Source organism: Oreochromis aureus, linkage group 5 (genome assembly GCF_013358895.1).
Source record: "Oreochromis aureus strain Israel breed Guangdong linkage group 5, ZZ_aureus, whole genome shotgun sequence".
Classification (NCBI taxonomy): Eukaryota; Metazoa; Chordata; class Actinopteri; order Cichliformes; family Cichlidae; genus Oreochromis; species Oreochromis aureus.
In genome coordinates, this window is record NC_052946.1 from 24,273,198 (window position 1) to 24,288,523 (window position 15,326).

Genomic DNA, 15,326 nt, shown 5'->3' on the forward strand with positions numbered 1-15,326 from the left:
TCTACTGATCAGTATGTTTGTGTGTTTTCAGTGGGTGTTTTGTAGCTTCTAAATGTAGAACAGACCTAAAGAAGTGAGTAAGCCAGTGATTATATCATCAATCTATCTCATCTTTCATCTTATGTAGAAAGAGTAATAAATATGTTTGACAGAAGCCAGCTGCCAAAATAAGATTATCTGTAATAAAGTAAAAGTCATTGCTGACTTAAGCAGGACTGAAATATGATTGAACTACCTTTTCCTAAAAACCTGCCCCACTAAACCATCTACAGGTCACTGATCTGTCGCAGGGCTCATGTTGTAATGTTGTAGAATGTGGCATAGTGGAATCATTGTGAGGATCTCCTGCCAGCTATTGGCTTAGGACTATTCTTTTTGTTTTGCATGTTTTTATTTATTTATTTGATGTGTGGACTTTAGCCACATCCATGTGGGAGGTTCCCCTCTTGTCTAGCTGCCAGCTATTTGAAGTTGAATACTGTTAGTGTGGGTTTGGAGCCCTTTTCGATGAGGAGGACAGAAAGGGGGAAACACTGGTGTGAAGAGGCAGGAAGTAAAGGTGCTGGAGAGCGCACGAGGAGCTGCTTGAATTAGTTGTATGGAGAAAAGCACACCTGTAATGCCAATTGTTTTACCCTGGTCTGGCCGGTCCTGAGTTTTTAGTGGAAGGAAGATCCACTTTTAATCAGGGAATATGTGGAGTTAAAAAAAAAAAAACTGGACTGGGAACTGATGCTAGTAACCTGTGTATTATGGGAGTCAAAGGAAGAAAAGCCTACTGCACAATTAGTAGGTGGCCAACCTGATGGAAGCAGTAGAAACTCACTCCCACCAACACACAGCTTTTTTAAGTGGAAGGTGGGTGGAAACTCTTTTAGGAAGATACAAGATCAATATATGATTGACTGCTTATACTGCTGAGTGACCATCTTTTCCTGTCTATAACCAGGCTTATAACTCAGACCATGGTGTTCTTAGCCATGGACTGCGGACTGGAATTGCACTCCCAGTGCAGTAGTCTGCTATGAAAAGAAAAAAAATTATTTGCACCTTATTTCCTGTGGGTGTGGTGGTTTTCTCCAGACCACTATTAGGACTTGTTTCCTTCTTATACCGAGGCAACTTTTCCCCATTTTACATAGACTAATACATAGACAACTATTCAAGCCTATAGTCTGATAAGAATCACCAATAAAACTAGCCCAATGCGTGTTTTTAAGTTGTGGGAGGAAGCCAAAAAACATGGGAAGAAAAAAAACCCACTCAGACACACTGAAAACATACAAGCTGCTTAGACTGGATTCAAATCCAGGACCAGAAGGTCAAAAGTTTAGCTGTAATCATGCTTATAGAATTAGGTTTTGTCCACTCAGCTGATGGCAGCATCAATAATTTGTATCAATAAAATCAAATGTGGCATCAGAAGGAGGATGTAAGGCCACAAAGTTTAGGGAAAGTGTCCAATGTAAGAGTGAGGTCTGAGGATTTGATGTTTAAGGGTATTTACTGAAATAAATAAAAGGGGCTAGCTGCAGGATGCTGGCAGTGAAGAGGTCCAACAAAGTAAACCAAGCAAAAATTTAGATGGCATGAGGAACACCAGCAAAGAAAATGGGCAATTGATAAAAACTGGGAAACAGATTGGGGGCGCACAAAGAACTAAGAAGATGATGACAGGGGAAACTGATGAGGATGGCAAAAGAGATCAAAAACAAAGACAGGAAGGAGATGAAGAAAAAAAATCTCACTAGCAACTGTGATAACCAAAAGAAAACAGGAAGTGGCTATAACAGAAGCACAAGTAGCACACAAATGCGCTTTAAAGGCTTTATTGTGACCCGAAGGACACACCCATGCATACTTGATCAAGCCTCCTCTGTCCTTTCAACATGACCTTATAGGTCAGGTCAGGTCTGAGTAGATCAGGAGGTACACATTAGAGAAATGAAAGAAGCCAATAGAGATATGCAGAAAAGGTTGGTGGAAAATAAAATTTAAAAATAAAATAAAAACAAAATAATCCCGTGCACGGGATTATTTTGTTTTTATTTTGTTTACTTTTGTGTGGATATGGTCTTGAAACTACACATGTGACAAACACAAATCTATTCAGAGCTGCCAAGCGTCAGTTCACATCTGCAGTAGGTGGAGCTCGCTCCGTTGTCATGGAGACGGTCCGTTGGGTTGCCGCTGTGCGCTAAAAAAAAGTATCGGCGTGGCTTCAAAGTAATTTAATGAAACTTCCTTCATTTAGCCAGTGATGGAGCAGTATTATTATTGTTATTTTTTATTTCCCAAAGAAAGTCGGACTTTTAAATTCACAGCAGCAAGAGAATCGCTAAACGAAGCAGTGACATCTGCCAGACTGTCAGAAAATCCATTGGACCCACTGGGAAAGACTGGAAAATCAAAAATACTACTAAGTTGGCTCATTATTGACATTTTTTTCATCTCCACACATCAACAGCCCGCATGTAAGTCCCATATGGTCTAGCGGTTAGGATTCCTGGTTTTCACCCAGGCGGCCCGGGTTCGACTCCCGGTATGGGAACTCCTTTTCAGACTGTTCATTCTCACGTGGTTAAAAGATTTCTACCAATGAGAAAAATTTCTCCTCGTAAACCTAAGAATCTCTGTGTCGTGCTTTCTGCTCCTTTCTGCTATTATAGAATATCATGTTGAGGCAATTTCCTGCTGTTGTTGTTGTTGGAGTTTTTGGCATACTGTTGTTGGACCCCACTTCACCTTCACAAGTGCTTTAATTCCAAACTTAATTCCAATTCGATAGAGGTGATTCTGTTCATCTGGACATAGCGTTATATCCTTACATGGATGATTGAACGTGAATCAAGACAAGTGCTTTAATTCTTCATGATATAGATTGAACAAGGTCCCGTCAATGTTCCTCAAAAAGTTTGTTCCAGATTGACATGACAATAGCAGAAGTTATCATGTCAGTATGGTTGCCAGCTGTACTGCCACGATGCGACTCTCCGATCACTTCCACCTCATCCTTCCAAAGGTGCTCTGTTGGATCGAGACCTGGTGACTGTGGAGGTGATTTGAGTTTGGTGAACTCACTGTCATGTTTAAGAAATCAGTAAGGAACAATATTTTGGTAGCCTTAGGCCTTTAAAAGGAAGGAAGCACTGCTGGTCTGATGCACACAAAGAAGCATAAACACCCGTACCGTCAGAATAAAAGAGTAATTATAAATGAAAACAATAAATAGATAGGTAACAGTCCTGATGGTAGCAGCTTTTAACAGCATAACACTGTGTTTTCTTCACTGATCGTTTCTGTTACGAGCTCCACAAACTAACCCGCATGTTCCCCTTTGAAAATGTGTGGAAACAGGTACTGCGCTGGTCTGGAGGGGATGGGAGACAAGGCCAGAAGGCGCGCAATAAATTTCCGATTGTTTTCCTCACCGCTTCTTTTGATGATGAGCTCCAGAACGAGTCCGATGAGTCCGCTTTAGCACATTGACCAATCAAAAGTCGGTGCGCGTTGAATGCGAGGTGCAGCAGCGCCCTTTGATTGGCTGAGGTGATTTTTTTCTAAAGGGGCGTATTTTTCAAGCCATCTTGACTGAATATTTAGCCTCATCCAAGGTACATTAATTTGATATCTTCGGGATTTTGCTGTCCCTAGTTTGATGACCACTATCGTTTGAAAGGTTAAAACAACACCAATGAAACCGGGTCGAGTTTGTGTGTTTAAGCGCAGTCACGGCGGAGAACGGGAGTGCTGAAGATGACGCTGTCGCTCCTGAAATTACCGGCTAGCTAAGCTAACGGCTAGCATGTCTGCCTTGATTGTAGTCTGTCAGTAGCTGACATTTAGCTTGGTGCAGTTTTTCTGTCGGGCACTCGCACTGCAGAGGACGACTGAACAAGGTAAACAACTCTGGTGTGTTTTTTAAAAGGCGCTTTCAGCACTGATAGGAAATTCAGCCTTTCTGTCACACGGCATCCGTGTGTCCTGTCCGACCGAGAAACGTTATCACATCGGCAAAGAGACAGTCCTTTTTTTTTTTTTTTGCAGGGGTCTGGACTACAAAGCAATACCTGAAAACGTTGCACGTTTGCACTGTCGTGATCTAATGCATACATGCAATGTAATTTATGCATTCGGGCTCGGTGCATACAGTGCACCTGCTCTGTGGCTGCTCTTTGCATGTATAATTGGGCTGCTAATCAACTTGCAATACAATCGTTGTCTCTGCTGTTGTGCGCCTAAAATGGCTGACAGATGTTAGATACTCGGGTTGGTATTTAGCGCTCTTCAACCTAACTAGGCACAGCAACAAGGCGGTAGAAAAAAAACATGGTGCTTGCGTTTGATTGGTGGGCGAGACTTGTGCTCGCGTTACGGACTCGCCTTTGGACCAATGGTGAGAGAGGCGAGATGCAAGCAGTGCAAGTTACTGTAGTTGTGTTTGTGCAACATGAGTGCTTACTGTGTTATTACAGAGCAGAGTACCCGAGCTGACCCCCTTTTACCCTGTGATTATTTACACAGGAATAAAAAAGAAACCACCAATAAACAGAATAAAGCAAGCTTTTAGGGCAGAATTAATGACAAAACCCCGTTAATGGATAAATAAAGTCTATATATTCTAATTACCTCTTTATAACGCTTTATGTTTTGGGGGCTTTACTTTTCTTAGTCTGGAAATGTGGTGATAAAAATATATGTAATGTGTGAATGCTGGGGTGTGATCCCTTAATTTACATACACAAAACCACATTAAGAGCTACAGGCGTAGAAAAACTGCCTCATCTGGCAGAGCAGGTTATTGAGTGTTGCTTTATGTTGGTCGGTAAATTTTGCAAATTATTCTCGAATATTGGAAAAGTGCAATAATAATGAAAATAATAGAAAAATAAATGGGCCTCAAATTGGAGTCAGTGTTGGTGCACAATAGATGTAGTGCAACATCAAGTCAAATCACTTTACTGTCATTTCAACCATATACAGGTAATGCTGTACATAAATTGGTGCACCATAAATTACCTTCCACATTACCAAAATTGCAGCCAAAAATTATATGTAACATATTGCTTGTCTTGTAGAAATAAAATTAAAAAGACAGTTTTAATGTGAAATGCTTTCATTCTTAATCCAAACAACTTGATCCCAGTGACTACTTAAGAAAGAGATACAGCATTAAAAGAATATGTATTTTTGGTTGGGGGCTTTTTAGCCTTTATTTGGTAGGATAATAGAAAGAAGACAACAGAAACTGAACCCAGGCCTCCACATTAGCCATATGCCAAAGAGGTCGCCTGCTTAACCCAGTGAGCTAAACCAGGACCAAAGAAGCCTGATTTGAAATCTGTTAATGGCAGAAGTGGCAGTCATCCAGTTGTTTTATTGTCTGACGCACATGCAGGACTGAGGTTCGTGATGGTTTCAGCTGTGTCGTGGCAGGCGTTTCTATTTGCTTTTGCAGCGAAGGTGTAGGCTTGTGTGCTTTATCATTTTTCTTTGTGTTCGGATTGTGTCTGCGCTCTGGATGACTCCTTTAAGGAAGCTGTGATGTTTTGAATTTTTTGCAAATGTGTAGTAGAAAAAATGGCCAAGTGTTTGCATTCACGTTTAATGCCCCTTTGAAATGATAGTTATTTTGCCTTGTTAGGGGTTCAAAATAGCTGCCTAAATGAGTTACCAAGGTGGCTACTGAGTGGCAAAAGTTGCTTCTAGAAGAAATTTGGTGATATGTTTTTTTTTTCACTAATCTTGATATAGGCACTCTGTTTTTTTTCCTAAGCTTTTATATCTTCCACGCTCTCCAGTATGAATATACAGCAGCTACAGTAATTCTTTGCATATAATTTCACAAAGTACCAAATAGTGTTGACGCAGCAATTTCAGTCGTTGCATTAAACATTTTTCTTCTCTATTTCTAAGGGAGCTAGTGCAAAGTCCCATGCAGAAGACGAGGAGGTGGGAATGCGAGGCAGTTGTTAGCACACGCAGCATGGGTAGGGGTCGAGGCAGAGGGAGAGGAAGGGGCAGGGGTACATCTGGCCAGTTGCGGCCCCCCTCCCCTTACAGACTGCAGCTGTCTCCATCCAGGGAGACTTTGACATACGCTCAGGCTCAGAAAATAGTGGAAGTGGACCTAGATGGAAGGCTCCATCGGATTAACATCACAGATACTCTGCCAGTTATCACAGAGGACGAGATGATGGCCCAGGACATTGCCGAGTGCAACAGTAACAAGGAGAACAGTGAGCAGACGCAGAGTAAAACCAAGACGTGGAGGAAACCCACAAATGGCAAAAACAGGAGGAGTGGTAAAAACACATCAAACCAGAACCAGCGCTCCAGCTCTAATCAGCACACAGGATCAGCTTTTTCCTTCCAGCAACCGGCTCTCCAAACACCTCTGCCTGAGCCGACCTTCCGCGTGCTGAGTTCGGTTTCCCCCACAGAGGCGCCTCCTCTCCCGGCAGCCTACTACCGTTACATAGAAAAATCCGGGGAGGAGCAGGACAGCGTTGCAGAGTACGACATGGACGAGGAGGACCTCGCCTGGCTGGAGATGGTGAACCAGAAGAGGGTGTCCGATGGCCATGCATCCGTATCTCCGGACACTTTTGAGCTCCTCATCGACCGCCTGGAAAGGGAATCCATCTTGGAGTCCCGCAGCCAAGCTCTGTCCCAGAATGCTGTCGACGAGGATGCCTTCTGCTGCGTCTGCCTGGATGACGAATGTCTGAACAGTAACGTCATCCTGTTCTGTGACATCTGTAACCTGGCCGTCCACCAGGAGTGTTACGGTGTCCCCTATGTCCCAGAGGGCCAGTGGCTGTGCCGCTGCTGCCTGCAGTCCCCCTCCCGCCCTGTAGACTGTGTTCTCTGTCCCAACCGAGGAGGTGCCTTCAAACAGACAAGTGATGGGCGTTGGGCTCATGTTGTCTGTGCCATATGGATCCCAGAAGTTTGCTTTGCCAACACGGTGTTCCTTGAGCCCGTGGAGGGGGTCAGTAACATCCCTCCCGCTCGCTGGAAGCTCACCTGCTACCTTTGTAAGCAGAAAGGCAGGGGAGCCTCCATTCAGTGCCACAAAGCCAACTGTTACAGGGCTTTTCACGTCACCTGCGCCCAGAAGGCTGGCTTGTTCATGAAGATAGACCCAGTCCGTGAGACAAGTGTTAATGGCACCACCTTCTCTGTGAAGAAGACTGCTTTCTGTGAGCATCACTCGCCTGTTGGGTCTCGGCGAGACGGGTCTGGAGATGAGTCGGTGGAAGGGAGGCTCGTGGGGGGCCGGGGTAATCGGGGTCAGCGGTCTTATACTCAGAGTCCCCCCTCATCACCAAATAAGAAGGCTACCAAAGGACAAAAGAAGAAGAATTCAAAAGGGTCTGGTGGGTCACGTCGCTCCAATATTCCTGTGCTGCTGGTGCCTCAGATCCCGTCGCACAGGTGTGTCATTTGCATACTGTACACATTTGCATAGTTTGCTATCTGCTGTCTGATTTTAATCTATGTCACTGAGAGATTTTTACAGATATTTAAAATAACCTTATCATAATGTCACTATCCAGTGGTTATAATGTTAATACTAGTATTTTAATCTATGAACTCTCACTTTGTGTCTCAACAGGCTGAACAAGATCTGCACAGGAGTTGAAGTCCAGAGAAAGAACCAGTTCATGCAGCGGCTTCATAACTACTGGTTACTGAAACGACAGTCGCGAAATGGGATGCCTTTAATACGGCGGCTTCATTCCCACCTACAGGCCCACAGGACTGCAGAGCAGGTGAGGAGAGATGTCATCAAATGTACCTATAACACAACTGTAACTGTTCAGTTCTAACTGCACTGCAGTGGTGTGCAAATGACTGAGCACAGACGAAAATAAACAATCTACATTTTTAGCATTCACACATGTTGACTGCAAACGAAGCACCTGTGGTTTTGCCATCGCTGACCCATGTGACTTCGGTCAGCTCTCTCACTTCTGTAAAGCTGGTGTCTGTACTGACAGCAGCAGAAACAATATGAATGCAGCTGAGTGTTTAAATTATATAAATGATGAAATTTTAAAAAACTAGCACGTTTCTATTCTGCTGTCAGTGGAGGATGTAACTGGTGTCTGAGGCCTTCAGAGAGCCAGTCTGTTCAGATCACAATCAGCCAAGTCACGGGAATAAAATCACTTCACACCTTATTCTCCATCCTCACACACTGAAATCCAACATAAGCCCAGACATCACACTTTGCAGTGGCTGATTTTGAGTATGGCAAGCTTCCACAAAATCCTTCACAGTTCTGCTGCTGCTGCTGTGCAATGTGTCGAGATGGCCTGTAAAATGTTGTGAAAATGTGTCGTTAGTTATTATCCGAGATGGCAAAGATGTCCTATGCAATACACAGCTGATAAAAGAGATTTGTTCACAGTTGCTAAGTTGGTAAATATACTTTATTTAATGTCACGTTCTTTCAATTTCTTTTTAAATTTCATAACAACTTTGTAGATTGTGTAGATCCCCAAAACTTGATGCTGTTCATCTGGACATAGAGAACTAAAGAGAGACAAAAAGAATAATTGTGGTGTTTTTTAAAGCTTCTTCTATCATTTTCAGAGGGAGCCTGATGAAAAGCTGAGCGCCGCGCGAGAGGAGCTGCGATACTGGCAAAAGTTGAGGCAAGACCTGGAAAGAGCGAGACTTTTGGTGGAGCTCATCCGCAAAAGGGAGCGGCTAAAGAGAGAACAGGTGTGTTTAAAAGGAAGTCTGAGACATGAGATGAGTTACATTAACAAATATTGTCAGTCATTATTGCAGAAGAGCTGAAACAACTGTAAATTTAAAAAAAAATACAGTTAATCTCATAGTTTGGGATATTCTTGAGTTAATTTTTCTGGCAAAATCCAAGTAGTTTGAATTTGAAATCTGCATATTTCACAGTTGGAAAAAAACTTTCTGAGGATTTTGCTGTTTTTGAAAGTTTATAGACCAAACATTGAATGTTTTAATTTAAGAAATCATCAGCTGATGAGGAGAAATTAACATAACAGTTCAAGGGAGCATGAATTTCTGTTCCCCGCAGCATTTGTCATTCATTTGCACCCCGCAGAGTGACCTTGTATTCTCCCCTGTGTGATTATGTCACCACACTCAGATGAAAATTCAGCAGGCTGCTCTTGAGCTGAAGTTGACTCCTGCGCTGGTGCTTCTGAGATCCACCCTGGAGCAACTACAAGAGAAGGACACGGCCAAAATCTTCTCTCAGCCCGTCAATCTGTCAGAGGTCGGTGCAGTTAGACAGCAGCCCGTTCTTAAATGCACTCTTCACTCAGCAGCATGGCTACTTTGACTGTACTGTGACTCTGCTGACATTCCTTTTTTTGTGATTCACTGAGGTCCCAGATTACCTGGAGTTTATTACCCAACCCATGGACTTCTCCACTATGCGCACCAAACTGGAGGGACATGCCTACTGTTCCATCACTGACCTAGAAGAGGACTTCGATCTCATGATCTCGAACTGCCTCAAGTACAACTCCAAGGACACCATGTTCCACAGAGCAGCCTTACAGCTGCGGGAGGTGGGAGGTGCCGTTCTCCGCCACGCCCACAGGCAGTCTCAGAGCATCGGCCTGGACCCCAGTACAGGCATGCACCTGCCAGAGGCTCCAAACAAACACGGCTTCTACAACTGTACATGGGATGATGGTGAGTTGAGCACGGGACATAGATCACATCTTTTCTTGGATGTAACCCTCAGGCTTCATTTGTTCATCTGGCTATTTTTTTTCTTTCCTCCTTCTTCTTGTTTCTGTGGTTGTAAACTCTGTAGTTGACTCTCTGTTGGACCCAGAGAACAGACTGCACTTAACCACAGAGGAGCAACTAAAGGCCTTACTGGATAAACTGGACGTGGTCACATCCATGCGTACCAGCGGCGGCCGCACCAAGCGCATTAGACTGCTGCGCCGAGAGATCAACACTCTGAGGCAGAAGATGAACCAGCAGCAAAGTGCTCAGTCTGTGAATGGCATTGAGAAGGAGGATGAAGGAAAGGAAGAAGAGGGAGAGGAGGAGGAGGAAGACGAGGCGGAGAAGAAGAAGGAAAAGAAAAGGGAGAAGACAAATGTGGATAATGGACTATTGACAGCAGTGTCAAACCCTAGAGCAGGTAATTAAGCCAGTAATTGTGCAGTTTATACATAATTACTATTACTTATTATTATTTTTTTAATATAATTCATAGAGTCTAATATCTTGCTTTTTTCAGTTTTAATTTAGCAAAGTTAAATTCTCACACTGGAAAATCTGCATCCAGTGAAGATTTTAGGTAATGAATTACTTGTAAGATGAAAAAAAAATTCTCTTTTATCCAGATGACTCTCCACCTGTGCTAGAGCTTACCTGCCCAGTATCATCACCACTGCCAGGCGATGCTCCCCTGGAGCCCCCTGTCCTGGGCATTGTAACGGGAGGACGAAGGTCACCCGGACGTTCCTACAAACGTCAGAGGTCCTCCCGGAGTGGAAGCAAAAGCCAAGGCGAAGATGAGGCTGAAGTCGGAGAAACGCCTTCTTCGGAACCAGACGCTGTTCACGAGGTCACGCCACTGGGCACGCCTCCAACACTGTCTCTGGTCGGAGTTGGCCGTCGCACGTCGGTTTTGTTTAAGAAAGCAAAAAATGGCGCGCGAATGGTGAAGAACAAGTCCCTTCCACAACAGAACGGTAAAACCTCTGAGGCTAAAAGCAACGGGTTGGATAGCACCGCCACCAGCCTGAATTCACCCAGTGTGAACAACATCACCACATTACCTCCCCCAAACGCCTCCCCAGCACCTCCTTCTCCCTCCTCACACCGCCTGAGGTCTAGAGGCCACAGCTCAGAAAGTGAGGCAGACAAACTCCCTCCTCCACCCACAGAAGGAGGTAAGGACCGGATGGATCACTGCATTACAGATATTTGATTTTCTAAAGAAAACAGGGGGAAGAAAGTCTGTATTTGTCACCATGTGGTTTGTGGTGTTGCTAGGCCTGACAAATGGAAAGCACAGCTCTGCAGAACACGATGAAGACGACTCCAACCTAAGGTGAGTATGAGTAGGACAGGAAAAGCAAGTGCTGAACTGAAGCATGCATTTTTTTTTCCCATAAATTTGACTTGAATTTAAAAAGGTCCTTCTTGTTTTGGTTTCCACTCCTCTCTGCAGTGTCTCCCCTCCCAAACGCAGTCGGGGTAAACCTGCTTTGGCTAAAGTTCCTAGCAGCGAGAACGGAGACATCTCCGTATCTGGTGTGTATCACGAGAAGACAAAATACAGTGAAATGGCTCTGTTTTCTTAGATCAGTAATTTATGAGCCTACACGCATTAAAAAAAATACACATTTCATTTCATTCTCAGTTTGGGCTCAGGATCTGTCATGAATACAAATTAATTGCATGTATTGGGATATCCTGTTCACAGGAAAGTCTACACTTCTGTCTTTAGATAGCGAGACCAAACTTGCACCACTGGACCTAGTCTGGGCCAAATGCAGGGGATATCCGTCATATCCGGCAATGGTGAGGATGCATTTAATCTTACACTCCATGGTCTAGATCAGGGATGTCAAACTCATTTTTCATCGCGGGCTGCATACAATGCACTTTGATATTAAATGGGCCGGACCAAAAAGACTCCTCTTTCCATCAGCCTAAACAAGTTTCATTACTCATTATAAAAATGGTTGTAGATATTGTTTATTTATTACTAAATTAAATCCTTATGTAGTGATTTTCCACTCTCCCATTTACACAAGCACTTTCTTCTATGCTGTAGTGCTTTCTGCCTAACAATCACCCACATGGCATCAAGGAGCAACCTCCTAAACTACAGCCACCCCAAATTACTTTGGTGTAGTATGAATACCTGTGGGGGGAAAAGTTGTAAACTAATGAAAATACAGTGAAAAGTCAAACATTTGTTCCCTGCTTCACATTTTCCAATGCCATCCAATGGACCGGATTGGAGTTTTTGTCAGGCACTCTCTTGCCCCCAGGCCTTATGTTTGACAGCCCTGGTCTAGATAGACTTTGTTCCTTTGTTACTGTGCTGTACCTGACATAATCCGCTGTTACAGATTGTTGATCCTGACATGCCCCAGGAAGGACTTCTCCACAATGGCATACCCATTCCTGTGCCTCCTCTGGAGGTGCTCAAACTTGGTGAATGGAGGCAAACGGAGGAAGACCAGAAGCTCTTCTTAGTGCTCTTCTTTGACACCAAAAGAACTTGGTGAGATTCACACAGTCAGGGATAAACTCATGTTGAATTTTAGTGTTAGTGTTTGTCACCTAAATTTAAAACCTAGAATTAAAAAAAAAAATGTCCCTCTTCATTTTCAGGCAATGGCTCCCTCGTAACAAACTACTGCCGCTGGGAATGGACGACACTGTAGACAAGCTGCGTTTAATGGAAGGCAAAAAACCCAGCGTTCGCAAGTCTGTGCACACTGCTTATGACCGAGCTATGGTACATTTAAACCACGTGAGAGGAAATCTTAACTTCACACCCTCCAATTTTATATAAAATTTTAAAAAATACAATTTATATAAAATTTAATTTTAAAGATTTTATCATCTTAAATAAGCTGCCTGGTCGTGTGTACAAAGCTTCTTCAATGCTCTTAAAAATGCGGGAAAGTAAAACAAACGCTTCCCAATACGTGTGGTATTTGAAGGTTATCTGCATAAAAACAGTTTTTTTTTTAAACTGATTTTTGAAATGAGGAGGGGAAAAAGTGCTTTTTTTGTAGATTTACTTGTTCATTTGTTTGTGTACATTTTTTAAAATTGTTTTCCACAACCACTGTTGCTACGTGTTCATATAAAGTTTTTATTTTAGGCCAAAGTGAGTCGAGACTTTCGTGAGAAAAGTGTAATTATTTAATCGTGAACGGGATTTTCTTGATTGAAAATATATTTAGATTGTATTTGCCATTGAAACGTCACTGTGTATACTGAAGTGTGAAAGTCCCACTTAAGATTCACGTCATATCTGGACTTGGACAGCTATGGACACAGGTTTGTCTTCAAGAGTTCTCTATAATAACAATAATAATATCATCTGCATGTTGTCTTCAGGTGATGCATAAGCTGCTCCTTCAGATCCTCTGTTTGTTCAGTTACTATGAGTTTTGTTCCATTAATATTCAGAGCGATAGATTGGTGCAGTGGTGCTGAAGCTGTCGATTTATCAGTGGACCTTCTTTTCTCGCCCTCTTCTACAGCCACAACCTGCAGGTGGTGAGATTGAGATTGTGGATATAAGTGGTGGTAAAGAGCTTCCTCCAAGGGGTTTTTGGATCTCTCTTAGCAACAGGGAGAGAAGCTCCTTTATTCCAGAGGAGGTCGGAGTAGCTTCTTCATATTGAAAGGAGCCAGTTGAGGTGGTTCAGGCATCTGTCATGACGCCTCCTGGATGCCTCTTTTGTGAAATGTTTAGGCCACTTCCAACTGGAAGGAGGACCTGGACACACAAGAGAGATTAAGAATGCCTCAGGGTCTCCTCCAGAACAGCTGGGGAGTGGGAGGTTGGGGGGATCTCTGCTTAGACTCTTGTTCCTCTGACCAAGATAAGCAGCAATGCATGGGAGGATAATATTCATGGTATTACATCAAAGCTGTTACTGCAGGCATTCACATTGAAACTATGCCAGAAGGGGTGCAAATAACTTTTTTTTTTTTTTTTTTTTGGTAACATGTGCTCATGTTTATTCAGCAGTTCTGGGAATTTCTTGGTGTATGCACGATAACCATGCATCATTTGTTTTCTGACTGATATTGCTGAGCATCTGGCTACACCTAAATACTGCAGGTAGTTGGAAGTCTCAGTGAGCTCTCTCACTGTATCCTGTAATCTTCCAGTCATTCTCGGAAATATATTTATATTTTTTCCTCATCCTTCCAGCAAAGGGTCACTTCAGAGTCACGTCAATTGAGCTGAATTTAAAAAATAAAAAGGGAATTTATCTGTTATTACAGAGTTTTATATTTGAGCACAAAATTTAAAGTCTTTTGAAATAGATTTTTTTTTTTTAACTTTTCATGAATGAGGCATACGCTTTGGAAACAAGTACTAAAAATAGTTTTTTATTTTACTATATTTTGAAAAACAAATTGAATTGAGCGTTAAAGGAACAAGTGATTCCATTTGTTCCGAGGCCCCAAACTCTCAGTCCAGCTATGACGTGTCGTTGGTGAGACTTTAGAGTGTTTACTTAATTTTTCCATATTGTGAAACTGTACGATTATATGAGAACGTCGGCGTACCCGGTGCAGCTACCTGGTTAGTTAGATGTGAAGTCACTACAGAGGTGAAATGGTTTGTGGGGGAGGGAGGGGCAAAAAAAAAAGTCTACTGCGATCCTCACTCAAGAATTTGCACTTGAATGCAAATCTGGCTGAGGAAACTTGAAAAGCACAAATGGTTACTTTTAAGGATTGGATTGGTGACTCCTGGAGCCATATGTGTGGCAAAACCTTATGTGTGTGTGCGCGCGTGAGAGTGTGTATGTGTGTACAGCTTATACATACATGTATACAACCTCAGTGTAGTAAAAGTGCATGTGTATAGTTTTGTAAATATGTAAATGTATGTTTATATCGGCTTACATGAAGTAATTTAAGGAATGCAAAAATCGAGTTTAGATTTTAATTTATAATTTGTGGCAGTTGAGAGTGTTATTTAAAAAGTTAAATATTGAAAAGATTTATGTATGATGCTACGTAGCTCTTTGTAACAGTGATGGTATTCACCAACATGTCGGAACATATTCTCTAAAAGCGAGGAGGCACAAGACCTTAACTCTGTGGGCAGAAGCTTCCGCGCCTGCCTGCAAGTTTTGTTTGTTTTTTTCCCTTGGTGGCACAGGAGATTTTTGATCTTGTCATTTAAATTGTATTGCAAGATCTATAATCTGCCCGAGACAATATTTTCTCACACAACAATAAATGCTGTTTGAAACAGTTTAATGTGCGTAGCGTCTTTTATTTTTATTCTTTTTAGTAAATTAAATGTATTGTTTGAAGATAAATCTAAATGTAAGAAAATCAGCTACTAAGACGTCCATCCACACTGCTAATAAAAATATATATGTGTGTGTGTGTGTGTGTGTGTGTATGTATATGTATATATATATATGTATATATATATGTATATATATATATTTCTACATTGTAGGTACGTACTGAAGACATCAAATATATGAAGCAAGATATATGGATTAATGTAGCAGAGAAAAAATTGAAATTAAGTTAACAGCACCTCAGATTATAGCCCAGATAAATGCCACACAGAG

The 15,326-nt window shown here is 42.4% G+C and overlaps 1 protein-coding gene and 1 non-coding gene across 5 annotated transcripts; both read left to right on the forward strand.

Annotated features, from left to right (window-relative positions):
• Positions 1–2,182: 2,182 nt before the first annotated feature.
• On the forward strand, positions 2,183–15,000 carry brpf3a (bromodomain and PHD finger containing, 3a). 4 transcript variants are annotated; one of them, XM_039612498.1, is made up of 13 exons: positions 2,183–2,419; positions 5,917–7,440; positions 7,622–7,778; positions 8,605–8,736; positions 9,143–9,271; positions 9,384–9,696; positions 9,821–10,159; positions 10,365–10,916; positions 11,020–11,077; positions 11,198–11,280; positions 11,453–11,550; positions 12,108–12,262; positions 12,373–15,000. In XM_039612498.1, exons 2-13 carry the CDS (start codon positions 5,936–5,938, stop codon positions 12,554–12,556), a joined length of 3,705 nt encoding a protein of 1,234 aa, XP_039468432.1. In that variant the 5' UTR covers positions 2,183–2,419; positions 5,917–5,935; the 3' UTR covers positions 12,557–15,000. The 4 variants fall into 4 exon arrangements, with proteins under 4 accessions (XP_039468432.1, XP_031613518.1, XP_031613519.1 ...); XM_031757658.2 differs by lacking the exon at positions 2,183–2,419 and adding an exon at positions 3,579–3,899; XM_031757659.2 differs by lacking the exon at positions 2,183–2,419 and adding an exon at positions 3,579–3,899 and having other exon boundaries at positions 11,477–11,550.
• trnae-uuc lies at positions 2,480–2,551 on the forward strand. Its single transcript has one exon. It is a non-coding gene; the product is annotated as a tRNA-Glu (tRNA).
• Positions 15,001–15,326: the final 326 nt, after the last annotated feature.

Coding starts and splice junctions, on each gene's coding strand:
- brpf3a (XM_039612498.1), top strand. CDS start 5,936: ATGCAGAAGACGAGGAGGTGGGAATGCGAGGCAGTTGTTAGCACACGC. Junction 10,160..10,364: donor AGTGTCAAACCCTAGAGCAG/GTAATTAAGCCA, acceptor TCTTTTATCCAG/ATGACTCTCCACCTGTGCTA. Junction 11,078..11,197: donor GAAGACGACTCCAACCTAAG/GTGAGTATGAGT, acceptor TCCTCTCTGCAG/TGTCTCCCCTCCCAAACGCA.